This window comes from Pseudopipra pipra, chromosome 1 (genome assembly GCF_036250125.1).
Source record: "Pseudopipra pipra isolate bDixPip1 chromosome 1, bDixPip1.hap1, whole genome shotgun sequence".
In the NCBI taxonomy this organism is placed as follows: Eukaryota; Metazoa; Chordata; class Aves; order Passeriformes; family Pipridae; genus Pseudopipra; species Pseudopipra pipra.
Window position 1 is genome coordinate 88,670,763 of NC_087549.1, and position 18,566 is coordinate 88,689,328.

An 18,566-nucleotide genomic window follows, 5' to 3' on the forward strand; every position below is an offset into this window, starting at 1 on the left:
ACTGACCTTCCAGATCCCCTGTATTGAACTATCACCTGATCTCAGCAAGGCATGGGTACAGATTAGTGAACTTCTGCCAGTGGGACCACCTTCATGTTTTGTTACTTTTACAGCTTCTAGTGAAGTCAGTTGCCAAGGTGCTTCTTAGTAAGATATGGAGTTTACAAAAGACTTGGATCAAGTGGGTTTCAGGACAGAATATAATTTACCTATACAAGAAGTCATTCTGCTTCAAAACCTAGAGAGACCATCTTATACTGCAGAATCATAACTGCTCTCTTCACTGCCTAAATCAGGCTTCCACTTTTCTGCTTCAGTCCACACAAGTAAAGATGAAAGAGAAGGGACTTAATCTCATTGTGTCTTTTCTGTTGTTAATTTAGAGGAATATGTTTGAAAGTAGAAACCAGGCACCAAACTACTCTGGAAGCAATAGCACCAATGTTCACTGAAGAGCAATCTGAAAGGATAGCAGAGAGTTATATATTCCAGCCCCCAGTTTTAAACTTCCATGTCTGAAGATTTGGACCAGGCCTGTTCGCCTAGTTCCTGTTGCATGTTCCTGTCATGCAGGCAATGGAAAACCAACCTGACAGCTACAGATAGACGAAGAAATCTGTTGTGACCCCAGTTCAATTTGCAGAGCTGAGAAAAATGAACAATACACAAAGCCCGTGTCACTTTCTCTGAAAATTTTCTCTTCAAAACAGAAGTATTTAGCTAAAGACATTTTCTCCTCTTTGAATTTTCCACATGCCCGGAAGAGAGCTCTCTGATTTGAAGCAGAATGCTCACAAGATCATACGAATGTGTGCTCCAATTAATGGGAACATAGTTAATTTCTACCTCCCTTTGTCCCACCAAATTTCAGGCAAGGTTTTCTAATGTAGTTTGAAGGTGGTTATCAGGCAAGCAACCAACTTCTTTCCAGAGTGGACAATTTAACTCATTAAAATCCCTGCCAGTGTCATGACTGTATACACAATTCTATTCTTACTTTGCTTGCCAAAATAATACCTAGCTAGGTACAGATGTTCCAGCTTCCACGTTGTTATACCTATTTGAACAGGCACTCACGAATTTTGAGCCAGTGTTACTTTGCCATCACCTAATATAGGGGATTTGGAAGAATGGAAAACAGCCTCTACTAAACTTGGTGATTCATTTAAACAAGCTTTTTCTCAGTAAAGCAAAATTTGTACCAGTCTACATCCCAATTGCCTCAGACAAATCTGCCATGATTTGTAATTACATTATTATTTTAAATTAATCCATCCATGAATTAGAGTTGTCTTTTGTTTATTCACTTGTTTAGACTGGTCTAAAAAAATGAGCAAAGCTTTCAGCCATTTATAATAAAGGCAAAATGACCAAAAAGACCTGCTTTTTTTTGTTTGCATTAATGAGTTCATCCCAAAATATATATGCAATAATATAGGAAATTAAGTTATAAATGTAGGGATGTGCTCCGAGACACCATGAAAATCTGCATGCAAATGCATAATAATCACAAATCTACATTATTACAATATTAAAAAATACCTACAATTAAATTATCATGTGGAAATAATCATAATGTTATTGGAAACTCAATTATTGTGGCAACCCTTGTCGGGGAATTAGCAGGCTATGGCAAAGGCAAGTCAGACCTGAATTCATCAAATATATATTATCACAATATTACATGTTCACTTCGATTCCATGCAAAGACAAACATCCTCACTCACTAGTATCTGCTCAATGCATTTGTATTATTCATGAACAACTCTGTGATCTATTATACATACAAAACTGATTGTACGCTGCTTGCCGGAGGCTACAATGCAGAGACACAGAATTAATTTTATTATATACACATGCATGATAATTGTGTAGAATTCGGTCAAATATCAAACTCTGCTCCTGTGCTCCATTATTTTACTTTCCAAAAAGAGGTCTAAGGTCAGCAGCAATTTCTCTTTGGTGACAGTGAAACTCTTTGTCATTTAGAGTAGAAAGTTCCTGGGTACTAACGAGCCTGGAGCTGTGATGAATGGTCACACATTCCCTTTCCTTTCCAACCCCCACCCATCAAAGGGAAAAATGTAACTTTTATTGAGATTCTCAAGAATGCCTTGCCACTCATGCACACAGAAGTCACTTTGGGCTGGGGACTTAGAGACTTGATTTGTCAGAGATGGAGGCAACTTTTTTGTTTGTTTTGTAGACTTGGCTAAAGTTGTGTGAAAAGATGAACAATACAATTAAGGAAACTTACTTGCAGCTATAGGAAATGTTATTTTCAAGACATTTAAGTGAAACCTCCAAAAGTGTTTTCACAGGACAGCCTCCCCTGCTTTAAGTTTTCACTAAATTAAAAAAAAACAAACCTACCTCCCCTTTCTTCAATAGCACAAGAGACTGATAGGAAGGCCTTTTTCCTCTTCTCCCAAGTCTTCCAAACATTTTGCCAGAAAGACAAAGGTTAGTACCACACGAGGCATTGTTTGAAGACACCAGGAGATAGAAATTAGTCAAAATTGAGAAGGGACTTGAACAAGGCATACCACCTCAAACTCTTGGCCTGGATTCAAGTGTCACTGAAAGTCAGAAGGACACTCAACTTTAGTATGTTACAATTTAGATAGAAACCAGTTCTAGGAGTAAGTTGTATGTGTAAATTTTGGCAACAATAACTAATGTCACTCAACTTCAGAGATAGGTGTCAACTCCTATGTACTGCAGCTACACAAACAACTTTTAGCACCATCTAACCTAATGATCCAAAAGATTTTTTTCCGAAGCGAGAAAAAGAAAAGGTCATCTTTAACTGAAGAAAAAACCTGTGCAGTGTGTAATTCTCCATGCTGCACTAAAAATCAAACTCTGAGACATCTTTTCCTGTAGTTCCAGTCACTCCCATTATCCAGTCATCCTCCAGGTTTTTGGCAATCATACTCATCCAAATCTGTGAGCTTTAAGAGTAAGGAACATTTACTCCTTACTCATTGCATTTGGAGCAGGGTCCCATTCAAGCATATCCCAAACCCACCTTTGCATTACTGCACTTCTTTCAACAGTCATAAACAAAAGGTGCTCTCCAATGCATTTATATTCTAGATTTACAACATTTATGGAAATAAACTGTAACAAGGACTCTAAAGGGTTTCCCAAGCCTACTTGATCCAGGGGTGATTTAAACAACCTCATCTTTAAATCTATCTTTTGTATGCTTATGTCCAGAGTCCATAATTTTCAATGTTTAAAGAACAATGCAGGGTGATCCGCATTTAATATTGCGTGGCTCATAAGTTTACCACAGTATCATAAATTTACTATAAATTGGTAAAATCTTCACTGTCCTGATAAGGGAATGTGATAGACACACAAGAAAATCTCAGGAAGGAGGAACTGAACTAATCCCTTGCACAGCTCCATCACAAGAGGTAATAATTGAACGTTTTAAGGTGGGCCGTTGATCTTGTCTGACTCGTAACTGTCAACAACAAAAACAGCAAAACCACAGTTCTGAAGAGTCTCCAGGGCAGCAGTTTTAAATATCCCACTCTTTCATAGTAAACCCATTATTATTGTCTTCCATTTGAGAATTAGGTGAGCAGCAAGACTTTAAGGCTCAGGCAGCATCATTTAACTTCAAGCTTGCTGTAAAAGTAGGTAGCATAACTGTCAAATTGCAGAAAAGATTTCTCATGGACATCGTTATTTTGACAGACTCTGGAAGACAGGAAAGATAACGAGGAGAAAGGCACTCCCAAAACTACTTATTTTGTCATCAGTACCCAAGACCTGTGAGACCTATGTGAGTTGAGTTTAGATAAATATAAAAATTTTGAGATATTTAGTTGAACCTCATCCGAACTGCCAAACCTCTTAAACACATAAGGAGGTTGAACGACTTGGAAGGACAGACTTTCATTAAATCTAAGACTGTTGCTCTGCCTGGTGTGCCTGAAACCACCTCCATGAGTTACCCATGGCATTCTGTCACTTTCTCACTGGCCTTCAACTTCCAAAACATACAAAAATATCTAAGGAAAAAAATATAGCTGTGAAGCCACATTTTCCAAGTTTCTAAAACAAACTCATTTTAAAAATCATATTGTGTTTAATTGGTTTCTCCAACTTCACTTATTAGTAGAAGCACACCAGAAGCACAAGCTAAGCAGCAAATTGTTGCAAAGACTGACGTTATTTCCTCAGTTAACATTTATTTTGCATGTATCCATAAATGTACTAGATGGAAAGAATGAACATGCACAGAATAAGTCCTGGCTTCATTTTCCTGACAGCTATCAGACAGCATTGCTCATGCACAAATCTTTCAGTATTTAATATTCATAATGCTGAAGCATCTACTGATCCTAGTTAGGATCAAGAAATTTTATGGAATGTACAAAACAAAGATTGCCACAGTTCTGCCACAAAGAATTTACAATTGGACAGGTTGACAGACTAACTGTTGCTGCAGTGGGTATTATGTGAGAAGTATTCTTTAATGTTATTCTAGCTACTCTTAAATGCAAATGACACTCTAGGTAGCTCTAAGCAGTAATGTAGGGCATTCTTGAAACAAATGCAGGACAATACTGTACTTCAGCAGCTACTGAGGCAAAGCAGTTACTTTGTCTTATCAGAGGTTTTTGTAGTTTTGTTTGTTGGGTTTTTTAATATATTTTTGTTCATTTATTTTATTTCAGTGGAAAGTTACATGATAGTATTAGTCAACCTGAATGTAATTTAGAAGATAATTTTTTTCAGTCCAAAAGAAGTTGACCAACATTAACAACAATATTCATTTTGACTCTCTTCCTAATGGAAACAATTTGATATTTTGTTTCAAAATGCAGTAATATTTTTGAGTTATGATCCTTCTCCAACACTTCTTTCCCCAGGAGAGATGACATAATAGTGGGTTGCTTGCGTTTGGTTCACATAACACTCACTCTTAACCAATGGCAGAAAGGCTTTTGCAGCTCACAAAATAGCGGGGGGGGTGGGATAAGTGTGGAAATAAAAGAATTTTTACATAATCCTGTTGGCCATGATCAACGTTCTTTTTTGAGAGGCACGTTGAGAAAGAACAGGTTACCTCTGAGATGAGTTTGGTATTTAAGCACTCTTTGGGAAACCTGCACTGCTGAGAGAGAACAGCTTTCCCAAGGCTGAGCAGAGAGCTAGATGGGGTCAGAGCTCAGGAGTAATGTTTCTCAGTCACATGCAACCCCCAGCTCTCTTCTGTAGCCCACTAAAGGCCTCTGGCAACCTGAATTCCCCAAATGAGGCAGAGAGGATGCTCCTTCAAATATCTCCTTGATGCCAAGGATGTTTCTATGGTAATTCTGCATTCAAAGTTACTAGTTCATGCTGCGTGAGAAGCTACATAAGGGCCCAAGGAGATGAATGAACCTATCTAAGGTTGTGCATACCCAGGGGGCTTCCATAATTTTGGGTGCGCAGAAATACAAAGACGGAATAATGACAATGTTGTGCTGCACTTCATTTGTTGAATTACTTCAATACCTTGCTCACAGATGTGTGTATGTGAATCTAATCAACCAAACTCCTCATAGACAGCAGAGATTATTTTGAGACATTATTCCTTCTTCTGCTACAGAAAAAAAAGAAGCACCAGCCTTTCATAACCTCTTGAATACAGGGAGGTGTGTGTGCATGCACAGACCAACACCCCTTTCCCATATGCACCAAAAAAAAAAGGTGAGAATAAAAATTTTCCTATATATAGCACATATATTCTAGAATATATGTGAAATTCTAGAAAGATAGGAGTATTAATAATACACTTGTCTTTTAATGCAGAAAAAAAACCAAAACCCACCAAAAAACTCTTTGATTGTTCATCTACTTAAACAGTTATTAAAAGAGAAAAACACCTGCAAAAGAAAAGGTGGCATGATCAGAAATAAACATCTGAAGAATGAGATTTTTCTATACCACTTTAAATCCTAGAAAAAGAAATTTTTTTGTACCTTTTCTTCTTGAATCATATTTTGCTTCAGATCTTAAAACTATTCAATTTGCTGTTCAATAATAGGGACTCATATTGCCTTTTAAATGCATAAAAAAGTTGCATATTTTTGCTTTCATTTTCCCTGTGTGTTTGTTGCATACTGACATCAAATTCCCTGCAGGCATCCTAACTTTGCAATCGGAGAAACAGTGCTACAGGGTTTTCCACATGTCTAATACACCTGGATAGAAAGTGCTAATTGTCACCAACTTCCATTAAATGACAGCAGTAAGGCACAAAATATGCTTGATTTGCAGATGCTAGTGCTACTGGGAGTTAGCAGTAGATTAATAATTGTGCAGACCTCAAACATTCCCCTGGTGCTACCAGCCTGGGTTTCCAACGCCACGTCAGATTACAAGGCCTTTGTTTTTACCTTGCTCTCCTGAGGAAATCTGGCTTAGACAGTTGTACTGTTTCCCTGCGTGTATGACTGTCCTGCCCTCCCACGATAATTTCTGATCAGTTTGAATAAATTTTAAAGGAAAGTAGAGGTTGCAAATGTACAATGGCCTTAGCAGCTTTGTGAAAAACAGGCAGCTAGGTAGATAGATCAAGTCTGAGTTTCCTGCAAGGATATCTGAATCTAGAAAGCCAAATATCCTGGCTTTCTAGATTCAGGTATTCTTGCAGGAAAACAAACCCTCATTCTGTTCAAATTTTGTTAACACTGAAAGTAGAAGGGAGATGCATCATACCACATATTCAGCACGCAGCAACCCTGCATCTGACCACCTTTATGGATCAGGTGTCAGACTAGGTTCCCAGTTTTGTGATGATTTTTTTCTTTTTACAAACCTATATGCCAAAAAAATCTATTTCAGCTTGAGGCTTTGAGTGTGCATCAGGAGTCAACTTCTTGCACAAGTTCAATCTTGCTCTGGTTTCCTCCAGATAAATTCAGGGGCCCACACTTTACCTTCTCTCATCTCTTCTTCCTCTGCTGCTATTGCTGTTTCCTCTCTACTCTGAGTGCACATGGGCACATACCCTTGGGTATGAGGACACTGCCCCTGTAGCATGCAAGCTTGCTGGCGGCTCCGGTGGCATTGCAAAGCTCATTTTTGCGTGCAGCAACATGATTACGGCGAAGGTGAGGGCGAGGCTGAGTAAATGTGTTTCAACACTTCTTTCTTGGTATTTATTACCGTGCCATAGCATTCCTGCAACCTGGCCTGCTGTTGCTCCAGCTGCCTATGCAAACTCCTGATGGAGCGCAACAACAGAAGCCGTCGGTACATAGCTAGCTGGAGGCGGTACTTCTCCTTTTCCTCTTGTTTCTTATTTTCTAAGGTCTTCATTACTGTTTTGCTCTTCATCCAAATCACATGACCCAGACTACAAGAGGTAGTATTGCCATTGGTGCCACTCCCTGCCTGCTGTGTGTAGCAGTCCTTTTGGTCAGTCCCAGCCTGTGGGGGTTCGCCATCCTCACAGAGCACCCCTGGGACCTGCAGCACTTCTGAACTCGAGCTTTTGGAGCACAGAGAGGCAATGTCCACAGGCTGCAGATTACCGACTACCACAGGGTACAACAAACCACCTAATGATACATCTACAGCTGTCAGATGATGCTCAGCCAACCCAGAGGCTGTCCTCTGGGCCTGGCCACCACTAACCACCTCTGGGCCAGTCAGGGCTTTTACCTGGGCCATGGCCTTGCTGGAGAGGACAGACAATCTTTCTGGCACCGTTGAGCTTCCCCTGTCTTCATTAAGGCTGGCTAACGAAGGGCTGGCAGAGCAACCAAGGGACACTGTAACAGTATCATGATTCGGAAATCGATCTTCATCATCACTATTATTTTGTGTCTCCTCTTCATCTGTTGGTATTACAGCTACTGTCTCAGCCATTTAGTGCATGAGCTACAGAAACTTTCTGTGGACAAAGGTGGAAGCAAAAGGATTTAATTTCTACATACACACACGAAGAAGCCCAGTGCAGTGACATTTGAAGAAAGAACCTCTCTTTATATTTAAGCAATGGACCTATTACTTTTCTAATAAAGCACAACCCTTGGGTCACTTCAGGCCATTTCTTGTGATTTGCATTAGATGTTCTTTGAGACACAACATTAATCCAATAATAATTAAAATGATATACTGTACTATTAACATTCTCAAATCTTTAAAGGCAAGTGATCTATCCCTGCAGCACTGGCTGTGCTGACTAATTAAACAGAATACAGTTGTAAATGGGCATTGTAAGCACTTCTCCCATTTAAGAAGTGTAGTTTGTAGAGACGGACAAGTTATCAGGATTGATCAGCTTTAGAGAGAGGTGGATGTACCAGAAACAGCAGGTTGCATTTAAATGCCCTCTCCTTGATTAATCTGTCTGCTACCAGTTTGTTTACAAGGTTGCCTTTCCCCCTCCTATTAATTCAAACCGTAAAGATACATTAGCACCACACTAGCCAAAGAGAGGAAAAAGAAATCAAACACTTACCGAGGTTACTGGGGGAAAGGAAAAAAGTTACAGTGCATTGTGCCTATGTATCGTTTTTTCTTGAATGTGAGTCAGCACAATCTGGAACAGAAACATCACAGTGCTGGAGCAGGAGCAGCAACAGCATCACGCAGCATCCACCCAGCAACAACACAGTCAGTCCCAATCACAGAGGAGTGCAGGGCTGTTTTCTTCCTTCTCAATGGACATTCCTCCCTGGCATGCCGCTTTTATGTCATCTTTGAGCATCAAAATAAATACCAGGATTGGATGACACTTTTTTTCCCACCTAAAAACAGACATACTTGATTCACCTATTCTAAAGGGGGGCAATACCTATGGCCCTTCCCACCCCTGACAGTCAGCAAGGAGGTAGCCCAGCACCAAAAAGAGAGTGAGGCATTCTGGACTCCAGTATGCACTTTTTCCTTAAGAAGGAAATAAGCTTAGATAAACTTCAGCTGCGTGCACAAGTTAAACCCAAAAATTAAACAAGCATTCAGCACCAACCAAATGCCTCACATAAAGACAGGTAGAAGCTGTAGATTGAAGTGTTTAATGTACACCCATATTTAATTAGGCTGGCCTAATCTTTAAGGAGCAGCTCTACATCCAACTAACCCATCCCACAGAACAATAAACTTTATCTTCACTTTTGATGCTTAGAAAAGCTACCTTCAACATCCTCTCTTGCTTGTAGTGCCAGGAACAAAATTCACAAATAATCTATCTGCACCTACTTAAATCAATTCACCATAGGACATCAGTTACTCCAAGACTTTCTCTACTCCGTTCTGCTAATATAAACAGAAGAAAGAAGCAATCCAAAATACTACCTAGAATCTTCCTGCAGCTGGAAAAGAATGAAAGTAGATCCTATCTCCACTTCTATGGGTGCTGCAACACAGATAATATTTTTTTTTGCATTTCTGTACTGACTATCCTTCTTTCTGATGAATCTGTTAGGATATACTTACAAACTTGAACATAGGAAGCCTGGTTAACATAAATTCAGATTTATACCCTGAGGTCTAACTTGAATGCATTTTTTGGTGCAAGAGGCAATTTGCACTGAATTTGTAAACTAAACTAAACTAAACCTGCTGTGCTTATGTGCCAGATCATGCTGCAGATTATATAAATAATACTAGGAAGATATTAATATCCAGTGAGTTAATAAACTCTGCAAGTTTATATCTTGGTGATTCCCATTTATCTGAATCACAAGTTACTGTAATTGAAGAATATAGAATTCAGATAACAGGGATTTTACTGCATTAACACACTGAAAAGGTTCATTGTAATACAGCATTATATGGAGAGTGTTTTAGCTTCAGCTTCTCTCCTCTCCAAAGCACTGTAGGCATATCTCCCTACTACAAAGAGGACAGTGGATGGGTGCTAGGGAGTACCTGATCTCCAGCTATGTCAATACTTTTCTATTAGCAATAGTATTCTCTTCCTCACTTCAACATCAGTAGCAATCTTCTGCAAAATAAGTATTTTCTAATAGTCTAAGAAGGCATGAAAAAACAGAGTTTTGGTGTTTGTGGTGGTTTTTTGGGGTGTGGTTTTTTGTTTGTTTTGGACTTCTGGTTTTTTTTGTGGGTTTTCTGGTTTGTTTGTTGTGGTGGGTTTTTTTCCCAAGCTCTTTACAGCTTCAATTTTTCAGCAAAATTTTACAGGCAGTACTGTCTGAAGAGATGGGGAGGGGGACAAAAAAGTCATTTTCCCTGTCAAATTAGAGTCACCAAAAATAATATTAAATGTTTATAGATGTGGATCTGGATAGAATAAATAGCATCTGATACAATCAACTAAGCAATAAAACTACAATCAAAACTGATTGAGCTAAATGGCTTTTCATAGAATACTATGACTAGGGCTGTAATCTATGAAGCTTAATAGCAAAAAATATTCAGTCCACCGGATTTAGAGAATCAGCACCATACAAATACTGCTAAAGACACTTATTTATTATTGCTAAAATACAAGTGCCACTTATGGCCAGGGCTGCATGCATTATCATAACAGGGCTGTTATTATCCTCTCCATTGTTCACAACTTCATAAAATCTTAGCTAGAGCATCAGATGGAAAGGTTCTAGATTCAGTTTCTGCCTGAAGGTGAATACATACAGAGCACTTCAGTCAAAAAGATAGAGATGCTCAAGTACAAAAGAAGGAACAAAACCAGTCTTATGGCTGGGAAGACTTATGGAAACCTTTCAGAAGAAAAGTCTCTTGTGTAACCGACAGACTGGGGAGCAGGGAACAAGACCACAGCTCACTTCAAAAGGAAACATGTAAATTCTTGTTCTGAGATGAAACAACTATCCTTCTATTCACACAAGACTGTTTTCTTGACAAAGTGACTCCTACAGTTTATCTCCCTTTTATTTGCAATTTGACAGATCAATAGAGACCTGAAAAGACATTATGTTAGTTTCTTCTTCAAAAGGCACATTGTGTTGTTTCTCTGGTGAAGAAGCACTTGCTGTTCCACCCAAGAACCTGTTGCAGACAGACTGTTCAATTCCACTTGCTCACTCCTGGACTTGTTAATCTATTTGTGGGAACCTTTCTAGTCAGAAGCTGCTTCCAATTTCACAGTGAATACATCTGTCAGTTTAACACACTGGGAATCTCAGGTAGGCAAAAAGAAAGCAAAGACACCCTCAATTCAGGTTCATTGCACTTCATTACCAGCCACTCACAGGTAAATAGATGCAGCTACAGGAGTTTCAAGGTGTAGATAGACCCTGGGGAGCCACCTTCAAGCTGTCAGTCTTGCACACCCCTGCAAAGTCTATGTCAGTAGAGGTTTTTAAACCATCACACTCTTCAAGGTATTAACTACAAGGGGTGCTTGGCAACCCACATGCTCATAAGTGTAAGCATGTGGTGAAATGCTCTGTGCTTGCAGGCTTATGGAATAAGTGCTTAGCCATCACAGTTGTGTCTTGTATGGCAGCAGAAAAGACCTGGTCACAGGGAAGTCCCTGCAGATAGTCAGGACAACAATTTCTCCATCTCTTCCAATTACAGTGCCGTTCTCAAGCATGGACACATGTGAGGATAGGAAAGTGCTTGGTCTTGTTATTTATTAAGTACAAATGTTTTACTGAAGTTCAAAGCATAACAACCAAACACATTTACAAACAGCACCAAAGGTGATAAGCATTGGTGAAGATATACCATTAAAAGACCATGTCCTGGGATGCTACATTGTTTTGTATTCGAGCTTGAGGAGTACTTTTAATGAAATAGTAAAAAATATCTTATCACACGGTAGTGCAATTCCATGTGTTATATTAATTGCTCTTAAAGATCAAAAGGGATATTTTGTCTGTTAATGTACACACTCGCATAGCCTCCTATGAAATCAATGAGATCCACATGTGTGCATCTGAGGCCTAAATTTTTTCCCTAAAGATTCTTTAAAATATTTTTATAGGGCAGTAAGTTGTAGAAGAAAGTCATGTGTTCCCTTTCTTCTGCCTTCATACCCAAAAGATATAGGAGTTCTTACAGGCTGCTTTGTATTTTTCTGGATAGTAACAGTATCCTGAGGGGCCACTGGCCAGCCAGGGATTGCCATCATTCTGCTGTCATGTTTGTCCACACCTGGGAGTTTCTGCAAGCCTTTTACACCAACAACAAAATAAGAAAAGGAGCCCAGCTCCATGTGCAGCCCACTGATGACAGCAAGTGTTCTAGATATTTCAGGGCCAGGCAAAAGCATGGCTGGATATCTCAACAGCTTTCAGACAGAAGGAAATTAGGAATCTAAACAGAGCTGCAGTGCAATTGTGTGTTCAGGCAACCTGGAAGCATTTAAGCAAAAGAGCAAATACATGATTTTACTAGTGAGGAAAGTTTCAGTGGCTTTGAACATGAAAATCCAGGCATTCGAACATACCATCTTTATATTAAGGGTACAAACATTGAAACAATCTGCCACAACTGGTAAAAATTAGCAGGCTTGCTGCCAGTCTCAACAGAACTCCCTGTCAGAGGTGCAAATCTCTGAAGGAGTGGCTCAGACTGCATTTGGACAGAGCTGAATTTGCAAGCTTCAGAATCTCAAGACTGCAGGTGTCAAAGTGACCCAAACACTAAGAAGGGGTTGATGACAGCTCTCACTGCAATATTTCAGCAACTCTACTCCTAACTCTGCTTGGGCTTAACTATTCCCAGGGAGACAAAATGAAAAATACATTTATATGGATTTATAAAGATATTTTGGAAGTGAAATATTTTGTTTTTTTTTCTCAAGGCAGTGGCTGTTCTCTCTACCATCTATGTGGAAAGCATTCATTTATGATTTCAACCACCATTCGTTGAGTGAAAGAATAACAGCATCATTGCCCAAACCAGTTTAAGGTCACATTCCTGCCAGCAGATCCACGTTTTTATGCTGAAACAGCCACAAAGAACTTTCCAAAGTCATCTTGTGAACTCAGGGACCTACTTGAGCAGCTAAGATTGTCTCAGTGTCTCAGAGGCCAAGGAGAAGACGGACAACCCGTGGGTACCTGTAAATGCGCTTTTGTTTGATTTTTCTCTCATCTGGGCAGACCAACCTATGTTGGGCAGACTCAATGGGCGTCAAAGGGGCCGGCACATTTTAACATGAAGGAAACTTTGCTTTTCTAGAGAGGGTTAAGAATGCTTTGCGACAAAGACGTCTGCAGCATATGCCCTACAAATTAGTGGGGCAGACAAATTGAAATTTAGAGTGACTTTAAAAAACTGAAGAACTACCAGTTTACCCTACTTACTGTTTCTTCTTCTATTAGAGAGAATACACTTGTCTATAATTCATTGCAATTATACTGAAAAATAAAATCTGATTATACACAGAAAAAATGATGAATTGCAAAAAACAAATTCCCTTAACTGTTAAGTTAAAAGGAAATTCTAAAATGTCAAAGGCTTGATTACTTTTTCCCCATAATAAAGCTTTTGTTTCATGGTAACAAAATTAAAAGTGACCTTCTTCAGTGTGATGCTCCAGCCTTTATTTTTTTTTTAACCTTAATTTTGCATAATGCCTATAATTTTGTTCAGGAAAAAATAAAGTGATGGAGGGGGAGGGAAAAAAAAGCAAATTAATTTAAAGTAGATCATGTAACAGTCTTCCTATGGAGGAAACTAAAAATTTTTTCCTATGGAAAAGATGGTACTCAAAATATATTTGAATAACCTCCACTATTAAAAGACTTAAAAGTATTGCTCATATACTGGAAAAAATCCATGTTTGGCAGGATTACCAAACCCACCTGATAGATTTCAGATGTGAGAATAAGTATGAAGACAACTCACATGTCTAGTTACAGTTCACATCCGGTATGCATTGAGAGAAAAATCCTTTCTGCAAATGAATATGTAAACAGACTATGTAATTTTTTTATAATTGATGCTTATGTTTGCTTTCATGTTGACACTTGATCATAACTGGCAAACCAATGGCTAAGAAAGAGGAAAGATTTAAGCTGTAAGAATAATAAACAAAGCACTGTGAGACATGGAAAAGAACCCCAACATACATAGGAGGAAAACTTCAGGAAATGGGGCTAAGTAATAAATGGATAGACAAATAATTGTTTGGTGATTCTGCAATTTGAAAACTGACAGACTTTTCCAGAAGTCAAGTAATTTTTTTTCTAAAGTAACAACATTAAATACTTCAAAAAGAGTGTAAATTTTCTGCCTTAGCTGTTAAACCAGAATGGTATGAGAAGAGAATAATAAGAAAAATACATTTAATATAAATTTTTTTGTTGAGAAACAATTTCAGATCAAGCAGCTAAAAAGAAAATAAATAACGGATGCATTCATGCTGTTTGAGCCTAACCATTTCCACAAATCTTAAATTTACTCATGAGAAGCCAAACTCTACAGATCAATATCAAGGACTGAAAAGTCTGCATCTACAAATACCTTCTCAAAAATTCTACTTCCTCATTCAGAATGTCTTTTTGTGGAGCCAACTGTAGTGTTGACTACATATCAACTCTTGCATAGCACTCAAAACAACCCAGCTTTATGAATAGTGCCCGTATAGACTCACCTGCCACACACAAACACAGATTTAAAAAAAAAAAAAAAAATTCCTCAAGGTCATTTGGGGCTGAGAATGTCAGGCTTGCTCACTCTTTAATACCTTTGAAGCTGCTAACGTGGCTGATGGATGAGAGCGAGTAGGATACAAGCCTGTCTGTCATCAGAACACACGATCTCAGCAATATGTAGTGTAATTGATCTGAGTCTCAGCTACAGCAGTTGACAGGCTCCAGTAGGGAGTGAAGGCAAGTGGACCACAGGGTTTGTTGTACCTGACTGTGTCCTTATTATACAACATAGACATTGCTCAGCACCCTGGATTTTTGCAGTGTGCTTCCAGTGGTTAGTGCAGATAATTTTTTCACACCAGCAGTTTCATTTTTACATCCAGAGGCTCTTTGCTGAGTGTCTGTCACAGTCCAATTCATTACCTGCAGAATTATGAATCCTATCACTAAAAGAAAAATTTTTAAGAGATTAGAAAGTAACAGAGAAAAGATAGACATATATATACAATAAATAAAAGATAAGCCTCCAAATATTTGGAGGTTTATTTTGAAGATCTGTATCTACAGATACTTATTTCTTAAAGGAAGAAAAGATATGGAGTTCAATTTCTAGTTGATTGAATAGAGAACAAGGATAAGAAAGAAGAATCTGAGATACCAATCCCACTGAAGCCTCAGGTTGAACAGAAAAAAGTTAAATGATGCTGCCTGAGCCTTAAGGTCCTGCTGCTCACCTAATTCCAAAATGGCAAGCATAGTTTCTGGATATCAAAAATAGGTAATGCTTCCTTGTACCACTTTTGTTCCCTGCAGCCCTGTCTACTTGAACCCCAGTTGAATCTCCCTGAGCCACAAGCAAAGGTCCTGCTAGAACCCCAATGGCATGTTTGGTCCCAAATCCTTCTTGTACTCAGAAGGCACTGTGAAGCTGCTATTAGCTCCAGTAACACCAGGCCACAATTTTATCCTCAGTTTTGCTTGCTTAACCTCCTTGAAATCTACCTGAAGAGCTTTAAAAGAACATAGAGCCATTGCTCATTGCCAACTGTTAGTGTATTATTTGTCACCTTGGAAACTTTCCCCCATCTTTTCTAAAACTTCTGCCAAGGTACCACCACCACAACCATTCTGACTTCTGAAGAGATCCCAACACTTAGTGGAAGTATTGCACTAATTAAGATTTTGAGAGCAGTAGGCTAAGACATCATGTTTGCCCTCACATTTAGCAAATTACTCACAGTTCCTTGCTTCCCTTCACTAAATTGTCTTGATAACAACCACTGCCAGTAGGGATATGAGACAATGAGTCCAGCAAAACCCCAAACAAATATATGCCTACATGTGTAAGCTCCACTTCCTTAGGCAAAAATAACAAATCAAATGAGTGAAGGATCTGCTGCTATCTTATGTATGGTATTTGTGCATGCACCAATGTGCAAGAAGCCTTCTAGAGACTTCTGTCATAGCTTGTCAAATTGCCAGTCTACTGATTTCAGAAACTTGCACTACTCTCCAAGAAAGGGTGCTGTTTTGTCATTGTAGAAAACTGGTACAGCCCTGCAGCTTCTTTCAGTGTAGTCTGAGGGAATGAGTGTACATTATGTGTGCCAGAAGGAGATGGAATTGGCCAGGTTGAGCAAGTTAAGGCAATCCAAACCTTTGGCATGGGGGAAAAACATATCTGTGTGGAAGGACACAGTTCAGATACAAACAACACCCACACAGACTATCTGAGGCCTTGCTTTCTCACTTGGAAAAACAAACTCCTTTCTGAACTCCGCTCATTTTTACAGAAAAAGCCATCAAGCTCAATGGAAAAAAGTACAAGTCATAAGTACAGGACACCTAATCTGGGTAATTCATCTCATCCTAAAGTGTTTTCAACATAGACAGGAGTAACTGCCACTTGGAATAGGCTTCCTTTAACTTCACTTTCAAATGACGTTAACTTTCAGATGACTAAGTCCACAGAATTCACCTTAACCACAAGGCATGTACTACTGAGAGAGACTGAAAGTTCAGCCTTAACACAGAACAGGAACTCTCCGGCCATGAAGAGGGTGATCCTAGCACTACTATAGCCAAATATCTTCCAGCAACCAGTGTTTTAGGGGTTTTCTGAGCGTGATGCTACATCTAGATAACTGCATTTGACGGTCGTTGATAGAACAATTTACCTAATTCCCTTTTGAAGCCGATTATGCCTTTTGGCTTCTATAACATCCCATGACAATGAATTCTGCAATCTAATTTTATGTTCCATGAATAGCATTACCAACAGAGCAAGCCACACCTTTCCAGAGATTCAGTGGCATGCTGACACCATCTTACTTTTGTCTCATTTAATCTCATGAGTCATAAGCAATATAACAAAGTTTTCTACATCTGTCTGGATTTTTCCCCAGTATGAAAAAACTCTTTTGAAACAATGCCTATCTGCAGGCAAATTACCTGGTATACTTTATCACAGGATTGTGTTGCTCACATAACTCACGCTACCAAAAACCCAAGGATGGCTGAGGCTATTCAGCAAAGGCTTCAAATAATGAGCAATAAATAGATGTTTGCAGAAAGAAATGCAATGATGGGAGGAGACAGGGAATCCTCCCACAATCCTGGAACAGCACAAGTAGCAAGCAGTGAAACCTCCCTGGAGGAGAAAAGCTAGGAGAAATCAGCAAGAGTTTTAGAGGGAGAGTGAATAAGAAAAAGAGACGGGGAGGAGGCAAAAAGATGTCTTCAGATTTCCATAAGAATTAAACTGGAAAGGGGAGTGGGAGGGACAGTGGAGAAGCAGGTTAAAGGATTGTACTCCTGTCATGGTTAGCAGAGAGTGGGTAGGAAATGAGACCTGGACTGCATCTCTCCCAAGTCTGCTGCCCCAGGCGACTGTTTACTTTGCCTTTGCCCAAGCCAGCGTGAGATATTATAAAATGAGTTTCCAAAATGCTCTTAGTAACCAGAACATGGATGAGAACTGTGGATTCAAGCCACCTTTCAAGATTATGAATCTCTTCTGAATATCCATTATGCCAATGATATATAACAAAATCACTGCTATAATGTGATGCACATGTCAACTTTAAGGATGCAGTCCCTGCTCAGATGGCATCAGCAGAGGGACACGTCAGCATGGTGGATTACCAGAGCAAATGCTTTAGCATGCAAAGTGATGCAATGTGTTTTGACAACAATTGTTCCCTTATGTTTGTTTCTGTGTCAGGTTTGACTTGACTATCTGCCAGGACAATGCTCAGGATCCTTTGCTGAAGCTATGCAGAAGCTGATTATGTGATCAAATGCTTAAAGTACATAAAATCACTTCCAAGATTCAATGAGATAGATGCGCCAGAAAAGTCAGTAGGTGTTTGAAATAATTGACACTAACAGCTAGACCTGGATTTTTCAAAAGAATATGTGTTTTGTTTTGGATTTGGGCTTTTTTTGTTGGTGGTAGGGTGGGTTTTTTTCTTTCTTCTAATGCACTATCATATAATCTGCCTAGAAATTCAGCCTTAGCATAATGTTCACATCAAATGAAATTTACCCGTTAAGAAAGAACATACACAGGGTCCTCCCTGAAGTGGAAAAAATTCAGTCTTTGTGTAGAGCAGATCCACTGTGAGTCTTCTTACTCTGTGCACATGCCTAGAACAACACAGCAGACTCCAGTGGCATAGTAGAGCTGATGTTTTTAAGGCTGAGCTATAACTCTTATCAAGACTTTGCCCCCTATCTGTGACGTTGAAGTTTTTCTAATAAAGACCAAGACCCCTACAGAAATATTGCATATGTAGATGGTTATAGAAGAAACATGTTACCTGCTCTTATCACTTTTATATTGCATTTCCAGCCTACCCTGAATCATCACACAGTCCCCACAGTGAGTAAGTGTGATTCCCATTCAAGAGACAAGGGCAGAAGGCAAGGACTGTGGCACTTGGCCAAAAGTCATGATCTCATATAGAGCCTTCACCCTGTGCTCCCAGATTTGGGCCTGACCTGGCACCAGAA

The 18,566-nt window shown here is 39.2% G+C and overlaps 1 protein-coding gene across 1 annotated transcript; it reads right to left on the bottom strand.

Annotated features, from left to right (window-relative positions):
- Window positions 1-1,727: 1,727 nt before the first annotated feature.
- On the bottom strand, window positions 1,728-8,807 carry LOC135418598 (uncharacterized). The gene is made up of 2 exons (XM_064664033.1): window positions 8,477-8,807; window positions 1,728-7,906 (listed from the first exon to the last, which is right to left on the bottom strand). The coding sequence occupies exon 2, from the start codon at window positions 7,879-7,881 to the stop codon at window positions 7,111-7,113; it is 771 nt and encodes a 256-aa protein (XP_064520103.1). The 5' UTR covers window positions 7,882-7,906; window positions 8,477-8,807; the 3' UTR covers window positions 1,728-7,110.
- Window positions 8,808-18,566: the final 9,759 nt, after the last annotated feature.

What these genes read in the sequence shown, in the direction of transcription:
- LOC135418598 (XM_064664033.1), bottom strand. Translation starts at nt 7,881, where the DNA reads ATGGCTGAGACAGTAGCTGTAATACCAACAGATGAAGAGGAGACACAA.